This window comes from Cnephaeus nilssonii, assembly GCF_951640355.1.
Source record: "Cnephaeus nilssonii genome assembly, chromosome: 8".
NCBI classification, from domain to species: Eukaryota; Metazoa; Chordata; class Mammalia; order Chiroptera; family Vespertilionidae; genus Cnephaeus; species Cnephaeus nilssonii.
This window is the reverse complement of record NC_137079.1, coordinates 56371036-56397366: the sequence shown is the minus strand read 5'-3', so window position 1 is coordinate 56397366 and position 26331 is coordinate 56371036. Positions and strand designations below refer to the sequence as shown.

Below are 26331 nucleotides of genomic sequence, written 5' to 3'. Positions count from 1 at the left end.
TTGGCCCGTCATATATGTTTTTTATGTAGTCAAAGATAAATCCTTAAAACACTCCTTAATTTTTCCTATCCAAAGCGTTGCAGCACTCTGAATCCCCTCCCCCAAAACACAGAGTCCATCTACAACACCCCCACTTAAAACCGCTAAATATTCCACATGGGTAGACTGCATTTCTTCCTTCTCTCCAAGCGAACGACCGTGTGGGTGGGAAAAGGGAATTGTACTGAGCATCCCACACCTGTTACATCTTCAACCAGCTAAAAGAGGTGCCGATGAGCCAGCGCCCGGCACATGGGAGACGTGGCTTTTCTTTCAGGGATCGCATTTAGGTAAAACGTTAAGTGGCTTAGACTAGAACTATCCGAATCTTTAATAAGGACCATTCAATTCGTTTAAATAAGCATGATAGTCTATAGGCAGGAGATTATGCTCGTATTCACTAAAAAAGAAAAAAAGGAAAGAAGCTGATTTGGGGACCTTCAGGAAACACAAAGTGTGTGTGTGTGTGTGTGTGTGTGTGTGTGTGTGTGTGTGTGTGTGTGTAGGTTGGGGATCGAGCTACCTATAACGTGAAGGCAAGAACAGCAGACAGCGGTTCAAGGACCAACTTAGCGATACGATAAAGGCTCTCCGGGATATGCAGACCCTGGGAACGAGGGCAGAAGCTGAGGAGAAAACACAGGAGCCCCGAGACCTCCGCTCACCGCTTCGGCCTCCAGCGCAAGCATTTGGGGCAACTGCATTGGTCTGTGCCCGCCAACCTCCCACCTCCCTCCCTGCAAGGAGATAGCCCCGGATACTCACATGGGCTCGAGAGTCTTGCTGAGCCAGGACTTCAGTGCCTCGAAGTTTTCAATGATCATTTTAGAAACCATCCACAGCGGCCCCCAGGCCCGTCACTCTCCTCCGCCCGCCCAGGTCGCGGCCGCTACAGCCGCCGCTGCCCCCGCCCCCTCCTCCGCGCGCCGCCCGCGTGGGCCGCGGTGGGAGGCGCCGGTGGCAGGTTCCCGCGAGCCGGGTCGGTGAACAGCTCCGCGGGGACCGCCGCAGGCCGCGAGTCCACGGGGTGCCAGGAGCTTCCCCCTCCCCGGACCCCGGCCCGGGCTGAGGCAGCAACGGCTTGCCTGAGCCCTCCCCCTTCCCTCCACCCCAGCTAATCTTTCGGAACCGGGAGCGCGACACGCGCCTAGACCCGGGCTTTCTCTCGGCCTCGGGACCAGTTGCTTGTCGGGAACGCAGAAGAGGCAAAATGAAGAAAGCGAAGACGAAGAGCAGCTCAATGGGAACGACTCGGGGGGTCTTCCCGGCTCCCAGCACCCCCAAGAAGATGGCTGCCGGTAACTCTCGCGAGAATCAAGAAAGTCTCGCGATGACCCGGAGCCTGCTGGGAAGACACGTAGGACTAGCGGAGAGCGAAACTGTGTAGGGAGTGCAGTAGTTCGAGCTTCTGCGTGTTTGCGGCTTTTGCGCCTTTTTACACTTCAGCCCTCTTAAGGAATAAAGATTTTATTTTTTTTTTACTAGGAGGGGAAGATCGATGATTTCAGAAACAGCAGGAGCCCCAGCTCGTCTTCTGCAACGGCCGCGGCGCGTCAGCTGGAACTAACTTGGGGCCTGGAGCGCTCCTGGAGAGCCTCCCCGCCGGTGGGTGCCGGCGGGTTCCCTCCGCGCTGCGCTGTGCGTCTCCTCGGGTTACCTGTGCCCGGCACCAGCACGTTCTCCGTGTGCTGTGCAGTGGTTTGGGAAGCGCCGGCGGGTCTAATTAGCCCACTGAGACTTCCAGAGGATTAGTGTCTTGTCCAAAATCACTCGACTTGTTGGCAGAGCACTAATAACCTAGGGATGCTTCAAATGAAAGGTGAGAAAACCTTGACAGTTCTCCATTAGTTTCCAACCATCTGAAACTTTAGGGCTTATCCCTAGCTGACGATAAGGAAAGTGTCTGTGTTTTTAATTCTTTTCATTTAGAGCGATTCAGTCCCAATTACGTAGCTTCAAAAGAGAGAGCCTTCATAGCATCCCGAATAAACGCCCCTTCTCTCCTGAGGGGTCAAATAAGTTTGATTTCCGCCTGAGTTGTTCTACGGCTAGTGCATACTACCGTTAATGAGCTAGGTGGGATTTTACAAAGGGTCAAGTGCCCATAAACAAAACAATTCGCAATAGAGACACTTAGAGTAAGTAGACCAATAAAAAGTTATTTATGACAGACCCTAAATTGTCGTTAAGAATGCTAAGTTTGTAATTTCCTGGAGTGACGTGTCCTAAAGCAGTAAGTGGAAAAAATTATCAAGTAAGGAAAGCTAGATGTTTGTTTTCAAATACAGCATATAGTATAGGATACAAATTAAAATCCAGCTACGGAATAACTAGGGTGTTGAGTAAAGCAATTTAGCTAAGTGAAGTAAGCCAAACACAAAAGAACAAATATTGTATGACTCCTCTTAATGTGAGGTACCACCTAGAGTAGCCAAACTCCTAGAGACAAGAAGAATAGTAGTTGCTAGGGGTGGGAGGTGTGGGGAAGGATTGGGGAGTTATTTTTTAATTGGTAAAAAGTTTAATTTGGGTTAATGAAAAAGATCTGGAGATAGGCTATGTTGATGGTTCACAACAATATGAATGTACTTAATGTCGTTGAACTGCACACTCAAAAAATAGTTAAAATGATGCATTTTATATGTATATTTTACTGCAATAAAAAATAATTTATAATTTTAATGTTACTAGGGAAAAGGTAATATCCTATTTGTTTAATAGCATTGTCATTGGCTGAGTCCACCAAAGTTTTCAACCTCATCACTGTTCCGTAACTCTGGCCATTCATTCCAGACGGCCAAAGCTAATCATTCCACTGTCAAATACTGTATACTCCAGGTAAACAGATATGCTTATCTTCCACTTCTCCAAATATTTATTCACATCATTTCCACAGGGAATGTTTTTACTTACTTCTTTCTCTGGTAGCTCAAACCTTACACATACTTCTCTCTTAATACCACTACTAGTGTTTGTTTGAAATCTCTTATTTTCTCTAGACAATAGCAACAGCCTTTTAATCTCTCTGCCTCTTAGGTTGCACCCATATCAGTTCATATTCAATTACCTTCATCATCATTGCCTTTTTAAAAATATATGTTTTTATTTATTTTAGAGAGAGATAAAGGGAGAGAGAGAGTGAGAGAGAGAGAGAGAAACATCGTTCATTTGCCTCTTGTATGCAGAGAGAGAGAGAGAGGGAGAGAAACATTGTTCATTTGCCTCCTGTATGCATCCTGACCAGGGACCCGAACCAACCCCAGGATGTGTCCTGACTGGGAATTGAACCAGTGATCTTTTATTTTATATTTTTACTAGAGGCCCGATGCACCAAATTCGTGCAAGAGTAGGCCTTCCTCCCCACAGCTGCGGGCACCGGCTTCCCTCCAGCACCCGGGACCTGGGCTTCCCTCTTCTGGCTTCCCTCGCAGCCCCAGCTTCGTCCAGAAGGTCATCCGGAAGGACGTCTGGCTAATTAGCATATTACACTTTTGTTGTTACAGATTTCATTTTGTTTTGTACCTTCTTAAATATCTTTAACTAGAGGTCCCTCGGCCTGGCCTGCGGGGATCAGGCCAAAACTCATCTCTGGGTCCGGGGTGCAGGTGAAGCAGATTTGGGGCCAACAGTGCCCCAGCAGCAACCTAACCTATGGCCAATTCCACGAGGTAATGGGCTCCCTCCTCTACTGGTCGGAGCGTCTGACCCCTGGTGGTCATTGCACATCATAGCTACCGGTTGGACGGTCGCTTAGGCTTTTATATATATAGATAGTTTACAATTAAAAATTGGGAGTGACCTCATCGGGTGGTTCAGTTGGTTGGAGCGTCATCTTACACTAAAGGGTTTCAGGTTCCATATCTGGTCGGGCTGCATACGGGAGGCTGAACCGGTGACCTTTTAATGCAAGCATGGAACAGCGCTAAACCAACTGAGTCACACCGGCCAGGGCCATCATCATTGCCTGTAACTTCTTTGTGAAACTTGAATCTAAATCATGTCACATCCCTGCTTAAAATCTTCATCAACTTCCACATTGTCTTCAGGATAAAAATCCAAATTCTTTAACATCCTGTAAAAGGCTTTTCACAATCAAACCCCTTCCTATTTGCCTTAGAGACTTCTTTCAGTGCCTTCCAGCCTTTGATCCATCCTGAACTATTTCATGTTCCTTAAAACAGGTGTGTTCTCTTTAAACTGAGGCATTGCAAAATGTGTTTCCCTCCTTTTCACTTGACGGAATCCTACTAATCCATTGAAGTCAGAGCAGTACCTTTGGATGTCCATCCCTGACCTCCCTGCTCTAAAGCAAAAGCCTCTCTGAGGTTTTCTCATATCAGCCTGTGCTAGCTTCTATTATAGCATCCATTACTTTATTTTTGCAATTATCTAATTATCTGTTCCTTAGTAGACAATAGTTTTGAATCTCCTGCTCCAAGCACAGTCAATTCTCTGTTCTCTATTTTTTGAATGATCAAATGAAGCCCTACCACTTCCATGAAATCTTCCCTGACCAATGTAGCTGATTGCAATGTCTTACTCTTAATCCATGATACAGTGTTTGTTATCACTCCAAGGTTAGTCATCAGTGCTGATGCTCTGTCCACTGAGCCAAACCTTATGGGTTACTCTCAATGGTGCTTTGGGGGTCTTGTTTAAAAATTCAGTTTGCATTTCAGCATCACAAAGATACTCTATGTTTTCTTCTCTTTGTTTTACAGCTTATTGCTCTCTCCAGAGAATCACATTTAGGTCTTTATTTTCTTTGGAATACATTCATATTTATGGTGTAAGGTGGGAATCTAGCTTACTTTTTCTCCAAGTGACAAACTAATTTTTCTCTATAATTCTACTTCTGTCCCCTATTGATATTTGATGGATGTCACCATTATCATATCTTCATATTTCCATTTATATGTGGCTCTAGTTCTGACCTCTTCAATTGGTCTTTGTCTATGACTACACCAGTGCCATGTTTTTATATACCATCATCTTATAGACTATCTTAATCCTAAATAATAAAAGCATAATATGCTAAGTATTCAACCAATCAGTTGACCGTTTGACCAGTCACTATGGCATGCACTGACCACCAGGGGACAGACGCTCCGACAGGTAGGTTAGCTTGCTGCTGGGGTTTGGCCGATTGGGACTGGGTGAGAGGGCCAGACATGCCCAGGAGTTCTCCCGTGGTCCCTCCCGGGCCCGCAGCCTGTCTCCCCCGCGCCCCCATCCCTCCTCTGCCAGCCCTGATCGGGACTGGGCGAGATGGCCCCGATTGGCCCTGATCATCAGCCAGGCCGAAGGACCCCACTTGTACACGAATTTGTGCACTAGGCCTCTAGTATATAATAGAGTAAATCCTTGACTTAGCTAAATGTGAAACTTTCGTTATCCAAATAATTAGAAAAAGCTTGTTGAGCTTGTCAAAAAAATCATTCATTAAATTTATGGATTAATTTGGATTAAGTTGACATCCTATAATGTATGGCAGTCACCAAGGTGCACTGCTCAGACATACCTACAAGAAAGAGCTCATTGCTCAACTACAAGGCATGTAATTAGCTGACAGCCTTTAGCTGTAAACTCCTTCTGGGCTCTCTCAGCTTTCAAGCTGAAGTTACACTGTTTTCAGGCAATCTCTTCCCCTTTTTCCCCCCCACCCATCCCCCATCCTTCCTCAGCCAAGAATGAGCAAGGAATGATATAAGGATCTACGTAACACTGGAATGCTAGAAGCTTTGTCAAACCTGCAAACTGATGGCTCCCCCTACTCAACACTTCTTTCTCCCTTTTCCTTTCACCAGTGTTACTCTCCAGTAAATCTTTTGTACTTCTAACTCTATCTCAACATCTGCTCCCCAGAGCACCCCACCTATAGCACAAGTTAAATCATGATTCCTTCTATTTTTATGAATTTAAAAAATCATAGTTAACTAGAGGCCTGTTGCACGAAGAGATTCGTGCAATAGGCCTTCCTTCCCTTGGCTTCCAGCACCGGTTTTCCTCCGGCACCCGGGACCCAGGCCTTCGCTCTGGCCAGAGTCTGCCTTCTTCGTCTTCACTGCAGACTCCGGAGTCTGCAGTCTTGTCTTCACTGCGGCACTCTGCTCCTGTAGATCACTTCGGCACCCCCTCCCTACTCCCCGCCCTCCCTCTCATAGCAGGAGTCCTGCCCTGCCTGGCCACTCCGAGTCTCGAGCAGCTGGGCAGCTGCCATCTTTGGCCTTCTAATTAGCATACTCACTCTGATTGGCTGTGGGTGTAGCGGAGGTACGGTCAATTTACATGTTTGTCTATTATTAGGTAAGATAGTAAAATTTAGCCATCCCTTCTGGCTCAATTACTTATTATTTTAATCCTCACCCAAGGATATTTTTTCCATTCATTTTTAGAGAGAATGGAAGGGAGGGTAGAGGGGGGGAGAGAGAGAAATATCTATGCACTCGCCCCAACTGGGGCCAGGATCAAAGCCGCAACCCACAACCGAGGTACGTGCCCTTGACCAGGAATTGAACCCACGACTCCTAGGTCAATGGGCCAGCACTCTAACCACTGAGTTAACGAGCCACACATCAATTACTGTACTTCTTTGAAATCATTCTTAGCCACCTCAATTTAATATACTCTGAAGACATACATTCTAACAAGCCTTTGACTTTCTATAGCTATGATGTAATCACCTGTCATTTTATTTTTTAATGTACATACACTTTATCTTCTATCTAATGCTCTGAATTTAATCCCCTATGGCCTCCTTTCATAGTTACTCCCTTATCTTCTATTTTCAACTCTTGCACTTTATTCAGTCTTTCCAATTCATTGTTCAACAAATGTTTACTGAAGGTCTGCTCTGTTTCAGACATACTTGCTGAGAATACAGTGGTGGACAAAAAAAGACATAATATCTGCCATGGAACTTACAGCATAATATACAAGGAGGACATTTAACAAATAATATATAGGGAAAAATGTATAATTACAGGTATTATGAAAGAAAATAGAGGAAAATATGAATCTTTGTAATAATTTAGAAAGGTCCAAGCATGGCTTCTCTAAGGATATGATATTTAAATGATTAAGAAGAGTGAATAATAAGTAGAAGTTAGCCATGTGAAATGAAAGAGACAAGAACATTCCAGACCAACATAATAGTTTGTGGGATGTTCTGAGGGAAGGACACACTGGGATCTTAAAGAAGGTCAAAAGGTGACAAGGAAGGGGTATGAAGTTAGGTTAAATTAGGCAAACAGAGGCCATATTAAAATTTTTGAACTAGTTCTTATTTCATATTTGATGCACAGTCATGAAAGGTTTTCAGTATGTAAGAATTAATTGAAAACATGAACACATGTGTACTTATTTTAAGAAAAAGCTTAAAATTTGGGGATCTATATATATAAAAGCCTAACGACCAGCCGACCGGCTGGTAGCTATGATGCGCACTGACCACTAGGGGGCAGATGCTCAACGCAGGAGCGATTCTTGGGTGACGCATCTGGAACCAGAGAGGAGGGAGCCCGATTCCAGGGTGTGTCACCTGAGAACCACCCTCTCACAATCTGGGACCCCTCTGGGGCTGTTGGAAAGCCAGGTTCAGCCAGATTCCTGCAGGCCAGGCCGAGGGACCCCACTGGTGCATGAATCTGTGCACTGGGCCTCTAGTTTGTATATAAAAACAGAAGAGATACAAATCACCTTTAACATAATAAATGCCAGGTTTTTAGTTCTCTAGAAGTAGAATTAGGAGAATCTTAAAGGGACTATAGTTTTGTCATTTGAGACTAGACACATAACTAAAAGAAAAAAGTAATGCTTGCTGTAATGAAGTAAGTCCTTAGGTAATTCAAAAGGAAATACTTCAGCAATAGCCCATAGTATAAGCTGAGATCAGAGAACAGACTCATTTTCCCTTAATAAGATCAGAGTACTTCTGGTAAAAAAGAGTTTGATGGGCAATCACCAATTCTTTGGTGGACACTTCATTTATACCAATAATCTATATATATAAAAGCCTAAGCGACTGTTACAACCGGTCAACCAAACTACCAGTCGACCGATCGCTATGATGTGCACTGACCACCAGGGGCAGACGCTCAATGCAGGAGCTGCCCCCTAGTGGTCAGTGCACTCCCACAGCGGGAGTGCCGCCAGGCTCATGGCTGGCGAGTGCAGCTGAGGTGGCACAAGCCTCTCCTGCCTCCACAGCAGCGTTACTGAGCAGCGGCAGTGGCAGGCACAGTGGGCTGGATTGAGCAGGAGTGGCATGGCACCCTGCCTGGGCTCAGGCTCCTCCTCAGTCGCCTGCGGCTTTGCACACTGCTACATCCCTCGGGGGATGTCGGACTGCCAGTTTCGGCCCTATCCTTGCCTCGCCTGCGTTCCCAGATTTCAAGATGGTGCAGGCCAGGCTAAGGGACCCCACCAGTGCACAAATCTGTTTACCGGGACTCTGGTCCTATATAATAAAGAGGGAATATGCAAATTGACCATCACTCCATCACAAAGATGGCTGCACCCATAGCTGAGGCCAAGTTCTCATAAGGAGCCTTAACGAGCAATCAGCAGGGACATGAGGCTACACCCTCCCCCTCTCCCATGGGGCTTGACAGGGGACCTCAGGCCATGTCCCCCACCTGGCAGGGATTGACAGGGGATCTCAGGCCGTGCCCCCCACCTGGCAGGGATTGACAGGTGGCCTCAAGGTGCGCTTCCCATCCTGGTGCTGGGCTAGGGAACCTCAGGCTGCTCCCCCCGCCCCAGCACCAGGCCGGGAGACCTCAGGTTGCACCCCCCACCTAGTGGGGCTTGACAGGGGACTTCAGGCCACGCCCCCCATCTGGCAGGGCTTGACAGGGGACCTCAGGCTACGCCCCCCTCCCGGTGTTGGGCCAGGGGACCTGAGGCTGTGTCCCCCTGCCTGGCTGGGCATGACAGGGGACCTCAGGCCGTGCCTCCCACCCAGCAGGGCTTGACGGGGGACCTCAAGGTGCACCCCCAGTGCTGGGTCAGGGGAACTCAGGCCGTGCCCCCGCCCAGTGGGGCTTGACGGGGGACCTGAGGCTGCACCTCCCCTCCCGGTGTTGGGCTGGGGGACCTGAGGCTGCACCCCCCCCACCTGGTGTGGCTTGACAGAGGACCTCAGACCATGCCCCCCACCCAGCGGGGCTTGACAGGGGATCTCAGGCTGTGACCCCCACTTGGCGGGGCTTGATGGACCTCAAGGCATGGCCCCGCCCCAGTCTGGGCTGGGGGGACCTCAGGCCACGCCCCCCGTCCTGGCACCGGGCCAGGGGACCTGAGGCTATGCCCCCTGCCTGGCAGGGCTTGACAAGGGTGGGACTGGCCAGGTCTGGATCTAGCCCAATGAGAGGGGTGGTGGCCGGGTCTGGGTTTCACGTGATTTTGAGGTGCATGTGGGTGGGCAGGGCCTTGACTCTGGGTCCCGTGGTGAGCCCCAGACTCTGACAGGAGGAAGGTTTTCATATACATTTTATTAATTTTCTTTCATCTCTGACACTTCTATTATAGAGAAAGGGCAAATAGCAATATTAAATTATTTCCTCTAATTAATCCCCTTTTAATGTGCACAAGTCTCGTGCACCGGTTCACTAGTTTATTATAATGACTTCACGTAGCAAAATTCAAAATATACGAAAACATGCCCTGACCAAATAGCTTAGTTGGTTAGAGCATTGTCCCTATACACCAAGTTTGATCCCCAGTCAGGGCACATACAAGAATCAACTAATGAATGCATAATAAATGGAAAAACAAACCTCTCTATTTCTCTCTCTCTCTCTCTCTCTCTCTCTCTCTCTCTCTCTCTCTCTCTCTCTGTCAATAAAAATGTAAATACCAAAACAGTACAGAATATGACTAGGAATTGTGCTGTTAGTACAATGAACTCATTCGTTTGTTCCACAATAGAAGAAAAGTCCTTACATTTTCAAAAAGCACTATCCAAGGGAGAACCAAGATGGCGGCATAGGTAAACACCTGTACTTGCTGCCTCTCACAACCACATTAAAACTACAACTAAAAGACAAAACAACTACCATCCAGAACTGCAGGAAAGCTGGCTGAGTGGAAGTTCTACAACTATCCTTTATAATAAAAGGCTAATATGCAAATTGACCAAAAGGTGGAATGACTGATCGCTATGATGCGCACTGACCACCAGGGGGCAGACGCTCAATGGAGGAGCTGCCCCCTGGTGGTCAGTGTGCTCCCACAGGGGGAGTGACGCTCAGCCAGAAGCCAGGCTTACAGCGGGCAAGCCCAGTGGTGGCAGCAGGAGCCTCCTCACTCCCAGATTGCGAGAGGGCACAGGCCGGGCTAAGGGACCCCCCTGAGTGCATAAATTTCATGCACCGGGCCTCTAGTAAAGAAAGAAAAAAGCCCATTAAGACTGGTAGGAGGTGTGGAGGAGTGGAGGATTTTTATGAAAAATCCTTGGAAATCTAATACCATTACTTCCACCACATTCTATTAATTAAAGTCAAGAACTATCCACATTCAGGGAGGGGCAAATTAGTCCTCACCCTTAGAAAGGAAGTATATCAAATAATTTGTGGACATATTTTAAAACCACTGCACTACCCTTGAGGCTAGGTGAGTAGTATATCAGTGATTCCTCCAGGAGCCTCAGCAGAGAATTGACTACTTGCCTCCCTCTAGTACTTTTGGGGATAGAGACTTTGGTGGTGTGCTGGTTAATGTTTAGCAACTGGCTTTCTAGAAAACAAAATGTATGGATACATATGTATGTAAGTTTACTGATATAAAGAATGTATAGCATATAATTTATGAATAATAACAAAATATACAATACTCTTTATTGTAAATTCATGCAACAAACTGGATCTCACAAAATGTTGATTTTTTTGCCAAATGCTTGTATCTGTAGCATTTGTTGCATCACTTTGTTATGTCTAGACAATCAACAAAACAATAAACCAAGCCCCAGCTCTGTAGCATTTGCCAATTTCTATAGTGTAAATGCTCTCACCATAGCCAATTTCAAGTTACCAACATGATATCACTGAATGCAGAGTTGGAAAGAGATTCACAGTAACACACCATTATACATTATTTACACCATAGAGATACAATAGATATAAATAACCTGAAGAGCATAAATAATAATAAAATAAAGTAGAACACTTAGAAAATGATGAGTTTTGAGTATTTATTGCCTTTTTAATATAATTAATGTAATTTAAGTTGAGATAATTTAGTTTTTAATAAAATCTGTGTTTAACAACTAGTCTAAAATTTCTTGAAAAATGAACAATCAGCTCTCATAGGCTGCTAATAGCTATCTCCTGCAAAACATTGACTAAAAACACTTTCTATACCATCCACCACATGAATCAGAATTAAACACAGACTAACTAAGGGAAACATCTTATGTAAGAAGCATCAGTAATTGGAGAGAGAAATATCAGTCAGAACAAACAAGGTGAAAATAAAACTGATCAGAGAGATGGAAACCTGGATTTTTTAAAAAGAGGCATTTTTAAAGAGATTAAAGTAAACAAAAAATTAAAGAATTTAGTAGATAAATAGAAGGAAAAGATGGTCACCACTGAGACACTAATCAATGATCTGCAGGATAAAAATAGAAATCATAAAAAGAGAAAAGAGATAGCTGGTGAATTTTTGAAGGACATTGCAAATTAATACATTATAGATTATACTGTCATGACAAAGAACAAAACAATATAGATACTCAGACTTGTCATGTAAATCATTGCTTAGCTATGTGAATATTTTATACTAGAGGCCCGGTGCACGAAATTCGTGCACGGGGTGGGGGGGTTTGGGGGGTGTCCCTCAGCCCGGCCTGCACCCTCTGCAATCTGGGACCTCTCGGGGGATGTCCGACTGCCGGTTTAGGCCCTGTGGGATCGGGCCTAAACAGGCGGTCGGACATCCCTCTCACAATCCAGGACTGCTGGCTCCAAACCGCTCGCCTGCCTCTACCTGATTGCCCCTAACCGCATCTGCCTGCCAGCCTGATCACCCCCTAACCAGTCCCTGCCAGCCTGATCGACACCTAACTGCTCCCCGGCTGGCCTGAATGCCCTAACTGTCCTCCCCTGCAGGCCTGGTCGCCCCCAACTGCCCTCCTCGGCTGGCCCCGTCACCCCTAACTGCCCTCCCCTGCGGGCCTGGTCACCCCTAAATGCCCTCCCTTGCCAGCCTGGTCGCCTGTAACTACCCTCCCCTGCAGGCCTGGTCTTCCCCAGCTGCCCTCCCCTGTAGGCCTGAGTCCCCCCAACTGTCCTCCACTGCAGGCCTGGTTCCCCCCCAACTGCCCCCCACTGAAGGCCTGGTCCCCCCCAACTGCTCTCTCCTGCAGGCCTGGCCCCCCCCAACTGCCCTCCCCTGCAGTCCTGATCCCCCCCAACTGTCCTCCCCTGCAGGCCTGGGTCCCCCCCAGCTGTCCTCTCTTGCTGGCTTGGTCTCCCCCAACTGCCCTCCTCTGCTGGCCTGGTCACTCCTAACTTCCCACAACTGCCCTCCCCTGCAGGCCATCTTGTGGTGGCCATCTTATGTCCACATGGGGGCAGCCATCTTTGACCACATGGGGGCGGCCATCTTGTGTCTTGGAGTGATGGTCAATTTGCATATTACTCTTTTATTAGATAGGATTCCTTCTAGCTTGTAAATATGTATATGGTATTTTTAATCAATTAAAACTTAATATATTAATACAATATGTAGTTCTTATGCTTACTACAATTTGAAAGCCATAATAAATTTAAAAACTAAAATTCTTCAGTACATACTGTGGTGCATGTAGAAAGTTTTTCTTGTACAACCCACTTAAGTGGTACCATACTTAGGGATGTATTAAATGGAACAGGTACTTTGACATTTATATTCAAATGTTCATTTTTCCAATATTAGTAGTATATTAGCAGAACTTAACATTTATAAGAGTATGAAAAACATAGTTTAAAACTCTTTATTTCTCAATAAAACCAAAATACACTGATATGCTGCAGCAACCCAGCAGAGGGAGCTCAAACTTTTTTTTGCTTTTTAACTTACTAAAGACAATTGTTTTACCTTTTTTAAGCTGTTGAATTCTGAAGAATACTGTTGTTATTTAAATTATAAAAATGTACTAGTAAAAGTAACTGTACTTAAAATAATAACTACATTCCCAAACAAAAAGGTATCACTATCACTTATTTTATTTTAAAATGGCAAGCAGTTAAAATTTACATTCTTTCCATTTACTTTTTCAATAGCCTTTACTTCCAAAAAAATTTTTGCCAAGATTTCTTGTTTCATTAAGGTGGACTAAACTAAAATGGATACATTCTAGCTACAAACATAAAACATGATAGTTAAAATATGACACATTTTAAATTTAATTATTACATCTATAATAATAAAAGGGTAATATGCTAATTAGACCAGACGTCCTTCTGGACATCATTCCCGAGTCCTTCCTGATGAAGGCAGGGCCAGAGGGAAGCCAGCTCGGGTACTGGGTCCTGGAGGGAAGCCGGTGCCAGAAGCCGGGGGAAGGAAGGCTTACCCTTATACGGAATTTTGTGCATTGGGCCTCTAGTATGTAATAAAATAATATAAACATATTCCCATCCACTCAATTCTTAGCCCTTCCACATACATAGATAAATATTATTCATTATTAGGTTTTTAAATATATTCTTCCAAAATTTCTTCATGAATATACAGACATGAATATAAAGTTTTATTCCAATCTGTTTTTCTTATGCAAAAAATAGCATATCATATATTCTATTTTATATCTTGCTTTTATCACTAAACATCTTGGAAATATTTCTGTAAATCTCTAGTGTAGATATTACTCATTTTTAAAAATTTTTGTATAGTGGATAGCAAGTGTATTTTAAGAATATATCATGGGGCTCTCTCTGCCAGAATAACTCAGTTGGTTAAACTGATGTTCCAATACATCAAGATTGTAGTTCCATCCCTAGTAAGGGCACATACAAGAATCAACCAATGAGTGTATGAATGGGTGAAACAACAAATTGATTTCTTTCTCTCTCTCTCTTTCTCAAATCAGTTTTTAAAAATATAGCCGAAACCGGTTTGGCTCAGTGGATAGAGCGTTGGCCTGCGGACTCAAGGGTCCCAGGTTGGATTCCGGTCAAGGGCATGTACCTTGGTTTCAGGCACATCCCCAGTAGGGGGTGTGCAAGAGGCAGCTGATCGATGTTTCTCTCTCATCGATGTTTCTAACTCTCTATCCCTCTCTCTTCCTCTCTGTAAAAATCAATAAAATATATTTAATATATATATATATATATATATATATATATATATATATATATATATATATCACAATTTATTTACCTGTTCTTAGTTGAATTTTTGAGTTGTTTTGAGCACGTGCAGGAAGCAACTGATCAATGCTTGATGTTTTTTACATCAATGTTTCATTATCTCTCAAAAACAAACAAAAAACTTTGAAGGAAAAAAAAGTTAATTTAGACACTTTTAGTTCAAGAAATGAGAAAAAATAGGGCAAAGTACTGGTGATCTATAAATCCCTGGCATGATTCCTGTTGTCTTCAATAATATTCATTAATACAATGTCCACAGGGAAAAAGCACACACTGCAAGCCAATGCTGGTAATACTGTGAGCATTATGAAAAGATTTTACAGTTCTAAAACTGCTAAAATACCAAGAAGTGGATTTTCATAGGTATGTTATTTATAGGGATAATTTTTGTGGTAAATCCCTTAATACCTAAATCATGGAGATTCAAAGTGATGCACAATCATGAGTTAATCCTTTCAACACTCTGTAATAAAAAAGATTATAAAAAGAATAGAGCACAAAGCAATGACGTGTGTTATTCCAAAGTCACCAATTAAATCAGCCGCCAAACAAAGCTGCTGACTCCCCAAATGTATGACTCATTCTGCTTCATATTGCCAAACCTTATTTTAGTTTATCACAATGATAGGTCTTTTTTGACATTTTTTGTTGGTGGTGGTGATTGGCAGAAAATGAAAATGGCCATGTTTGAAATTCAGAATCATCTGTTTTAGGGAAATAATAAACAAAAAAATGACAGCACAAATACTCAAATGAAAAAAGTAAATGGGCACAGCAAGAAATCCATGGAGAAAATTTGCCAATAGCTAAAAATAACTAGTAGTGAAGTGTAAACTGAGCTATCAAAACGTTCAATATTTGGCACAACAGTGAGTACACTTAGAACTGTCTTTCACTTAGCTTTTTTTTAAACATAATGTCATACTTATATAAAAGTTTCAAAAATAATACAAAGATTTAATTCCAGAATAACTTCCACCCAGATTTCCCAATTGTTAACTTTTATTGTCCTCACAATCTTCTTCAGTCTCTCTACACATGTGCATATGCACACAAACACATACACACACAATTTCTGAACCACTTAAGAATAAGTTTCAGATATGATACTTATTTTTTGATATACTCTACAATGTGCATTTCCTAAAACCAAGGATATTTTCTTATATAATCACAGTCAATTTTCAAAATTAAGAAATTAATACTAATAAAACACTGTTATTTATAGCCCTTATTCAAATTCCACTAATTGTCCCAATGATATCAATTTTTTAAAAATATATTTTATTGATTTTTTACAGAGAGGAAGAGAGAGGGATAGAGAGGTAGAAACATTGATGAGAGAGAAACATCGATCAGCTGCCTCTTGCACACCCCCTACTGGGGATGTGCCCGCAACCAAGGTACATGCCCTTGACCGGAATCGAACCTGTGACCCTTGAGTCCGCAGGCCGATGCTCTATCCACTGAGCCAAACCGGTTTCGGCTGATATCAATTTTAACAAAAGAAATTTAGGACCATGCATTACATTCAGTTGTTGTATCTCTTTACTTTCCTTCAATATATGGAAGTCCTGAAACTTCCTTTGCATTTCATGAGGCTGATATTTTTGAAGAGTATGGGATAATTGCTTTGTAGAGTATCCCTCAAATTAAGGTTTGTCTGATGTTTTCTTATGATTAGATTCAAATTATGTACTTTTGGCAGGAATATAACAGAAATGATGCCATGTTCTTTTCAGTGCATATGCTGTTGATTTATCTCATTATGGGTGAAAATCAACCTTGATCATTTGGCTAAGGTGGTGTCTGTCATGTTTCTCCACTGTAGTATTATTATGTTACCTCTTATAATTAATAAATGCCTTTAGGAAAGATACTTTGAAATTATGTAACTATTCTATTAGTCCTCAAGCATTTACCCACTAGTGTTAGCATCAATTGATGACTACTGACTGAATCAATTAGAATTAGTATCTTTTAATTAAACTTGTTTCTAAAATGTATACTAGGATGGAGGTGGGTTAGAAGAGGTCAATGGGGGGGGGGGGACATATGTAATACTTTCAACAGTAAAAACTTTTTAAATGTATACTAGTCATGTTATACTAAATGTTAGAATAGTAGTAGGACTTTCCTTATAGATGAATTCTTACAACCTAAAAACACTATAATCAATGATAAAGAGGTGGAATACAATTTCAGTTGAGCTAAGGACTGTCAATAGGCATGAGTGATTGGGAGGGGGAGATGAAAATGTTCTAAAACTGACTTATGATGATGGTCAGTTACTAACTGAATCACTGAATCATATATCTGAAATGGGTGAATTTTATGTTATGTAAAATCTCATAAAATTAAAGATATTAAAATAGGAAAAAATTAAGTAAGGATATAATAAAAATTATTTGAGCCAGAACACAGAAGCAAAAGCCAGCAACAACATCAAGATTTATATAAATAACAAATAACATGCCTAAATCAAGGGTTCTTAACCTTCTTTATTTTATAATTTTTTATTGATTTCAGAGAGGAAGGAAGGGAGAGAGAGAAACATCAATAATGAGAGAGATTAATTGATTGGCTACCTCCTGCACGCCCCACACTGGGGATGGAACCCGCAACCCAGGCATATATGCCCCAACCAAGAATCGAACCATGACCTCCTGGTTCATAGGTCGACACTCAACCACTGAACAACACCAGTCGGGCTCTTAACCTTCTTGTATGTCATGAGCCTCTTTGGCAGGCTGATAAAGCCTGGACTCCTATTAAGAATAAGGTTTTGAATACATCGAATACATAGGATTACAAAGAAAATAAATTATATTGAAATAATTATAAAGTATTTTTGTAATATAATATACAAGCTTTTAAAAATATGCTAAATAGCAATAGATTTAAAATATAGGCAAGCCAAAGTTAAATTTTATTTTTATAACACTTAGTGTGATGGCTGTTGTTTCTTAGCATGAATAAGAATGATAAACTTTTTTTGATGGCTTTGTACATATCATGTAAGATATCCAGTTGACTTCCAGTTTTTGGTTTTTTGGTTACAAGTGTTGGCAATCCATATTCTCCAAAATATATTATCATAAATTTAACTAAAGTTCCCTTAGCTTGCTTAACAAGTAATGGATAGATTCTCTCAAGGAACACCAAAATTCTCTAAAGCTGTTTGAGTTAAATTTCTATTATCCTATTTAATAAAGAGGGAATATGCTAATTGACATCATGCCTTCACAAAGATGGAGGCGCCCACAGCCAATAAGGAAGGAATATGCTAATTGACTGCCACACCCTCAAAGATGGTGGTGCCCATAGCCACAAGATGGCGGCGCCCAGTCCCCTCAGCCCTGCCACTCCGCATGCCTGCTTCTGGAGTCCCCCAGTCCCCTCAGCCCCCCCAGTTGCCAAGGGCTGGCCCGAGATGCAGGCAAGCCTCAGATGGCAGCTGCCCAACTGCCCAGGGCCACCCGAGGCTCAGGTAACCAGGGCTGGCCGAGGCTTGTGCTGCTGGCAGTGGCAGCAGCAGAGGTGTGATGGGGGTGTCACCTTTCCCTGATCGCCAGATTGCCTCCTGCCCCTGAGGGCTCCCGGACTAGTGAGAGGGGGCAGGCCGGGCTGAAGGACCCCCCCCCCCCCCCAGTGCATGAATTTTCATGCACTGAGCCTCTAGTGAGGTTATATAGATCTATCATTTGAAGGCCCAGAGTTGCATTGAAGTTGGCTAGCTCTAGTGCAAGAGTGTCTGTGGAAAGAGAGGCTAAGAACTGATACTGAAGTATTTTTGAGAGATTGATGAACATAAATGATATTTTACAATATCTGCCACAACTTCACTGTGATTTGAAAATATCTGGGATTTCTACTGGTTACAAGGTCACAAGTACTAAGATTTTTGCTAACATTTATACTTAAAGAATTTTCTAAATTTCATTTAAATGTTACTGAAGAAAAATATGCATATTATTTTACCCATCAAATGCAAGCACGCTGTGAATTCTATCCATGGGCCCTTTCGGCATCCAAAGACTCCAGGTCAAGAACTTACAATATAAACAGATAAATAAATTAAACAGAATTTTTAACTCTCACATTTTGCCTATTTGGTATAGTTACAGAATGCCTAAAGACAACATAAATACATCTATAAAGCCGGGATGTTTTAAGAGAAAAAGGACAATTCTGGTTTTGTCTATATTGAGTCTAAAGACTCAAAAATAGAATTCGAATTCAGTTTCTTTCAAGGTTCTTCCTCACAAAATGTGGTCAAAATACTTAGTGATGTTAAAATAATTTCTGGTGATGAGATATCTGTTTCTGCTCTTTCATTTCTAGGCATTAGTCCAGCCCAAGGTTTTTCTGCCTCGTCGTCACTTGTGATAGGCAGAAATTGATCTCTTCTTTCTTATTTTTATCTCCAGTTTGGGGCTGCCTTTTAACTTTTTTTATTCTCATCTAAATTTAGTGCCAGATTCTTTTTCTTACATCACTGCAAGCAGGAAAAGTCCAGTTATGTGTTTGTGAGCAGTTATCTCTTTCCTATTATGAAAACTCATTAAGTCCTAAAATGATATCAGGATCTTCAGTTCTCTGAAAGAAAAATATTAGAGATAAGGTTTCAGTTACCTAGAAAAATTTCTGCAATTAGGAATTAGGATATGTTGGGTGCATATTCTTCTCTGTTAGGGGCTGTACCCCTGTGGACACCTGGTATTAGACAAAGAAGACGATATGAGCAGTTGTAGGCATATAGGAGAGTCTTTATTGCAGACTAAGTAGCCATTGCTAACAAAACAGTTCTTCAAAGTAGCCTCACAAAGCAGCCCTTGCTAATATGGTAGCAAACACAGGAGCCAGCCACTTGCTGGTCAGTAACACATCTTTATACTAACTTAGACAAAAGAGGCTTCTTGCTAAATAGTGACATCACTATTTGGGTTCTAGAAAGATACACCTGCACAGTGCATACAGTAAGATTGCTGTGTCCTTGCTTTTGCACCTGTGTATGGCAAATTGGCCTTGAACATTTGGCGTACTCTGATTAGGGTTCCTACTAATTATACAGGATATAATAAAAGGTAACACTGCTAAAAGTCAGATTTGTGCTTTAATCCATATTATGCCAAACTGGGCACTTCTAACATTATTTCTGAGCCTCAGTTTTCCTTAGGTGAAAAATGAGTGGTAATTTGCTATCTAATCTCTAAATTACTTCCTATCTCAAAAATTAAATAAATCATGACTGTATCAAAAACAGTCATCTACTGTACTATGTTGATGCCCATTCCCCCATCTGATCAGTGGTCGGCAAACTCATTAGTCAACAGAGTCAAATATCAAAAGTACAACGATTGAAATTTCTTTTGAGAGCCAAATTTTTAAAACTTAAACTTCTTCTAATGCCACTTCTTCAAAATAGACTCCCCCAGGCCATGGTATTTTGTGGAAGAGCCACACTCAAGGGGCCAAAGAGCCACATGTGGCTCGCGAGCCGCAGTTTGCCCCGACCACGGCCCTAGATGTAATGAGTATCTGTTGTTAGCAACTCACAGCTGTCCTGCCGGAAACCAAACATTGTCACTTGGTAGTTATGTGAAAAGGGAACCCGGGAAGGCTGGTCAACCTTGAAGCTAAAGGTCAGAGCAAACCACTCCCTATCTAAGAGACAATGGTAACTGAGGCAACTTCCTCACCAAATTCTCATGTAAATCCTTATTGATAAGATAATCTGTCTGTTACTGGAATCACCTGCCTAAGGGCAATGGGTGTATCTCAGAACCCCAATAAAAGGGATGGCAAAGGAAAGAGCAGAGAGTAGTCCTCCCACTAGAGGTGGGCTCCCTCCTGGCCCCCCATTTACCCAAATTGATTCTTTTCTAGCTTCTTTTCATTTTGATTGCGGCCTTCTCCAGAAACCGGACCTGAACGAGAACCCTGAATCACGCAGGACATGACAAGGGATTCCACACTGTCCCATCTAGGATAATTGTTCTCTTCCCTCAGCAGAATAGGACACTGGATCAGCCACATCCTGAGGTTTACAGCCCCTATTCAATAATTGACATGGGGCACAAAAGTTGGTCCCCTTTCCTCAAGATGGACCAGAATTTCCTGTGGGATTAGACTAAAGCTGGTGGCCTTGCTAAGTTTCTTTCCTCTGTACTATCCTGCCTCCCTCATTCTTGTTCTTCTGCAATCACTCCTCCAAATAATCCTTTCAACAAGAATCACCATCAAGACCTCTGCTTCTAGGGAACTTAGACATAGACTCTTACAGTAGGCATTCTGCAAGTCTGAATGAATGGGATCGGGCCTAAACGGGCAGTCGGACATCCCTCTCACAATCCAGGACTGCTGGCTCCCAACTGCTTGCCTGCCTGCCTTCCTGATTGCCTCTAACCGCTTCTGCCTGCCAGCCTGATCACCCCCTAACCACTCTGCTGCCAGCCTGTTTGCCCCCAACTTCCCTCCTCTGCCGGCCTGGTCACTCCTAACTGCCCTCTCCTGCAGGGTTGATCACCTCCAACTGCCTTCCTTTGCAGGCCTGGTCCCTCCCAACTGCCCTCTCCTGCTGGCCATCTTGTGGTGGCCATCTTGTGTCCACATGGGGGCAGGATCTTTGACCACATGGGGGCAGCTATATTGTGTGTTGCAGTGATGATCAATCTGCATATTACTCTTTTATTAGATAGGATAGAGGCCTGGTACAGGGGTGGGGGCCAGCTGGTTTGCCCTGAAGGGTGTCCCTGATCAGGGTGGGGTTCCCTTGGGGCGTGGGGCAGCCTGAGCGAGGGGCCTGTGGTGGTTTGCAGGCCAGCACCCACGCCCCCTGGCAACCCAAGCGGAGGCCCTGGTATCTGAAATTTATTTTCCTTCTACAATTGAAACTTTGTAGCCTGGAGCGGAGCCAAGCCTGGGGCTCCCTCCGCAGCCGGCAGCCATTTCTGTTGGGGTTATAATTGAAACTTTGTTGCCTTAAGTAGGTGGGCCTGGCCAGGGTGTGCGGAAAGCTTTGCTTCCCCTGTTGCCAGGAGCAACCCTGGCCTGCTCTCTCAAGCTCCATTCTGCCAACATTTCTGTTTGAATTTGTTTACCTTCTATAATTGAAACTTTGTAGCTTGAGTGGAGGCTTAGGCCTGGCAAGGGCAGGTGGAAAGCTTGGCTTCCTCTGTTACCTAGGAAACCTTGCTCTCTGTGGCTGTAGCCATCTTGGATGGGGGTTAATTTGCATACTTGCCCTGATTGGATGGTGGGTGTGGCTTGCCTTGTGGGTATGTCAGAGGTATGGTCAATTTGCATATTTGTCTATTATTAGGTAGGATTAATTAACTCATTTCCAGAAAGAGTTTCCCCCAAATGCTTATTGAATGTCCAGCAGAGGATGGGATATCCCCAGCTACTATCCCAAGTGATCAAAGTAATGAACTCAATATTTAGGGAGGAAAAGAAAGCTGACAGCTCATATTCCCAGAGTTCAGCACCTTTGATTCATTATTTATTTCTATCATAAGGGAGTGCATTATAAACTTATTAGCAATAACAGTATTAAGAATGCATGAAAAGACAATGCAGTAAGTGCTTAAATGTGAGGCTAACTTTCAATTATTCAGTGATAGAGATGGGTTATGTAGATGTGTGGGTTGGAACAGATCATACAGTTTGTACCAAACCACAGAAAACAGACAAAACTCTCATTTATCAACATATCTTTTTTAAGCTAATAACACAGTGGGGTTTGTTTGTTTGTTTAGTGGAAAAAGCAGTTGTGTAAGTTTTGAAACTTCTTACTGGAGAGAGATACTCTATAATTACTCCTCAGAACAATCACAAACACAAGAGCCACTCCTGTTTTGTAAGAACAGTAGAATCCGGGACAACACAGTTTGGAGTCTAGCTCCATTGGTGTGTGGACCCTGCTCTCTGCTCAGTTCCAGTTATCAGTCCTCTGGCCTCAAATTATTTTCTTTCAGTGGGTAGTCAGTTGTTAATGAGAACCTGTTTGGAGATCATTAGGACATTCAGTTAAATGTAGTATGTTTTACTATTTTTGCTTTTGTACTTGCAATAGTGCTGTTGAACATAAAAAATGTTTTCCATTGATAATTTTTCCTGATTAAACTGCTTTTACATGTTATTGTGGGATTTTATGTATTATTGTCCAAAAAAAACCACTATAAGATTTTAGACATTATGAAGAGAATGCTCAATTTTCTCCTTTGTTTATTGAACAATTTATGTACATATATTGTTCTACTTTCTAGAGAATATAGGATCTATCATAGTTGTCTTGAACCTGTATATTCTAAACTTCTTTAATGAAACAGCTGTTTCTTAAAACAATGTCTAGCACACAGAAGGCATGTCTCAACACACATTGAAAAATATATTAAAAACTCCCTGCAACAAAGTAACACAGAATGGGTGACTTAAACAACGTAATTTTATTTTTCACAGTTCTGAAGGTTAGAAGTCCAAGATCAAGGTGTCAGTAGGTTTAGTTTCCTCTGGAGCCTATCTCCTTGGCTTGCAGATGTCTGCCTTCTCTCTGTATCCTCACATGGTTTTTATTCTGTATGCATGTCTATGTGCTAATCTCTTATAAGGGACACCAGTCGTATTCAATTAGGGCCCACAATATGACCTCAGTTACCTATTTGTGTGGTCTATCTCCAATAAAGTACTAGAGGTTAGGACTCCAACATGAATTTTGGAGGCACACAATTCAGCCTGTAACACTCCTTCATATTGATCTTATCAATTTTAATCCTTATCAAGTTTATATATTTAAAGGAAACAAAAATAAGTACTTAAATTATTTTAAAGTAAGAATTATAGAATCACTTTTTCTAGTCATTTGTTTGGAAATTTAATTACCTATGCTAATTATAATTTAGTAGTTGTTATAAGCTATGTTAACATTCCATCTGGGCAGAAGCAAATATTAAGGAGGCTGTGAGATAAATTGAGCTTCCATTTCCCAAACTCTTCAATAAATGCAATATAGACCTCTCTGATTAAAATAAATATGGACCTTTTCATTGATATCCCTTTTATAAGGGGAACATTTAACAATGTTTCAGGTAGGAATTTGGAATTATAGTACATCATACATTGTTAGATAATTATATTACCTTTCAAGCATACAAACTAAATTATAAAAGTACTTTGAATGCAATATAGGTAAGAAAAAAAACCTGAGGATGTTTTCAGCAGGACTACTTGTCTTTGTTATAATTATAATTAAAGCCATTTCACTTTTACAATAAACTTCTGTCTTGTAAAAGATAAAAAGATAGAACACACTACAATTTAGAATTCCGGCTTTTTTAAACCAAAAAACATTAGGATCACCAGAAGATAATGTTATAGAGAAAATGGAAAGAAGGGAAAGAGTGTCCTCTTCATATATTATGTATGCAAATATGTGATCCATGTCATCTATTAGAGAAAGCCTTTATATCAACTTTATAAAATCTTGCCTATGAAAAATGCATATATATATATATATATATATATAATTTTACCCTTGAGTATGTGTCTCTCAAATATATATACACTAGAGGCCCGATGCATGAAATTTGTGCAAGAGTAGGCCTTCGCAGCCCTGGCTGCCTCGGCCCTTGCAGCTCTGGCTTTGTCCGGCAGGTCATCCAGAAGGTCTTCTGGACAGTCCTTCCGCTGTTCGGCCATCCGATCGATTTCCATATTATGCTTTTATTATTATAGATATTAAATATACATTTTTTTATATTGGATTGAAGCTGTTCAACTTAGAGGTTAGCTATAGACTTTCTGTAGATGTCTTTTATCAGGTTGAGGAAGTTCCTATCTATTCTTGTGTTGAGATTTTTAAGATCATTAATAGATGTTGAACTTTGTCAATGATTTTTTTCATTAGACTATTAATATGGTGAATTACAATGATTGAACTTCTGTTACTGAACCAACCAGCCCTGCATTTCTAGCATATACCCCACTTGGTTGTGATATATTATTCTTTTTATATGTTATTGGATCTTATTAGCTAACTAGAGGCCTGGTGCATGAAATTTGTGCATGGGAGGGGGGTGAACCTCATCCCAGCCTGCACCCTCTCCAATCTGGGACATCCTTTTCACAATCTGGGACTGCTGGCTCCTAACCGCTCGCCTGCCTGCCTGATCGCCCCCTAACCGCTCCCCTGCTGGCCAAATTGACGCCTAATTGCTCCCCTGTTAGCCCGATCACCCCCAACTGCCCTCCCCTGCTGGCCTGATAGTCCACAACTGCCCTCCCCTGCCGGCCGTCTTGTGACAACATGGGGGTGGCCATTTTGTGGTGGCCAGTTTTGACGACATGGGGGCGGGCCATCTTGTGGCAGCCATCTTTTGACGAGATGGGGTGGCCATCTTTGTGGTGGCCATCTTGTGACAACGTGAGGGTGGCCATCTTGTGATGATGTCGCATGACACCACCTAGGCTTTTATTATCCTCTCTAATAAAATGGTAATATGCAAATTAACCATCACTCCGCTACATAAGTCACGCCCACCAGCCAAAGCCCCGCCCACCAGCCAATCAGGGCAAGTATGCAAATTAACCCCCATCCAAGATGGCTACAGCCACAAAGAGCAAGGTTTCCCAGGTAACAGAGCAAGCCAAGCTTTCTCATAGCCGTTGCAGGCCTAAGCCTCCACTCAAGCTACAAAGTTTCAATTATAGAAGGTAAACAAATTCAAACAAATGGCGGCAGAATGGAGCTTGAGAGAGCAGGCCAGGGTTGCCAGCGGCAACAGGGGAAGCAAAGCTTTAAAGCACACCCTGGCCGGGCTCACCCGCTTAAGGCTACAAAGTTTCAATTGTAGAAGGTGAATTAACTGCCACAGAAATGGCTGTATCCACAGAGGGAGCCCCAGGCTTGGCTCCACTTCAGGCTACAAAGTTTCAATTGTAGAAGGAAAATAAATTCCAGATACCAGGGCCTCCGCTTGGGTCACCGGGGGGCATGGCCGGCCTGCAAACCACCACAGACCCCTCGCTCAGGCCGCCCCACGCCCCAAGGGAACCCCACCCTGATCAGGGACACCCTTCAGGGCAAACCAGCTGGCCCCCACCCCTGTACCAGGCCTCTATCCTATCTAATAAAAGAGTAATATACAGATTGATCATCACTGCAACACACAATATAGCTGCCCCCATGTGGTCAAAGATCCTGCCCCCATGTGGACACAAGATGGCCACTACAAGATGGCCAGCAGGGGAGGGCAGTTGGGAGGCACCCGGCCTGCAAGGGAGGGCAGTTGGAGGTGATCAACCCTGCAGGGGAGGGCAGTTAGGAGTGACCAGGCTGGCAGAGGAGGGAAGTTGGGGGCAAACAGGCTGGCAGGGGAGCAGTTAAGCATCAACCAGGCTGACAGCAGAGTGGTTAGGCGGTGATCAGGCTGGCAGGCAGAAGCGGTTAGGGGCAATCAGGAAGGCAGGCAGGCAAGCAGTTGGGAGCCAGCAGTCCTGGATTATGAGAGGGATGTCCGACTGCCCGTTTAGGCCCGATCCCACAGGATCGGGCCTAAACGGGCAGTCGGACATCCCTCCAGGAGTCCCAGATTGGAGAGGGTACAGGCTGGGCTGAGGGACAACCCCCCGCCGTGCACGAATTTCATGCACCGGGCTTCTAGTATAAGATATTTTGTCAAAATTTTTATTTTATTTTTATATATTTGATTTTGAAAGTACATTTATTAAAGCTGGGAACAGTGAAACAAGGAAGGACTTAGTACAGAAAAAGCAACAGGAGAGAGCCTCGGCGGGGTTGCTTTGGCTCATTGGGATTGCTCCTGGAGGGAGAGCATGCTTGTTGATGATTTTAATGTCTGTTTTTGATAGTATAAGTCTGTAGTTTCCTTTTCTTATAATGTCTTTATCTGGATTTGGTATAAGAGTAATGCTGGCC

General features: G+C 43.0%; 1 protein-coding gene across 20 annotated transcripts in view; it reads right to left on the bottom strand.

Moving 5' to 3' along the window:
• Nucleotides 1-1341, bottom strand: part of RBM26 (RNA binding motif protein 26) — a 90154-nt gene extending 88813 nt beyond the window's left edge. For 13 of the 20 annotated variants that reach the window (XR_013813904.1, XR_013813905.1, XR_013813906.1 and 10 more), the window contains exon 1: nucleotides 805-1341. Coding sequence is in view for 13 of the 20 variants with exons in the window: in XM_079779588.1 (XP_079635714.1) it covers nucleotides 805-875 (71 nt within the window). In the remaining 7 variants the exon portion in view is untranslated. The remainder of the gene's footprint in view (nucleotides 1-804) is intronic. The other 7 variants (XM_079779594.1, XM_079779590.1, XM_079779591.1 and 4 more) reach the window with 2 other exon arrangements.
• Nucleotides 1342-26331: the final 24990 nt, after the last annotated feature.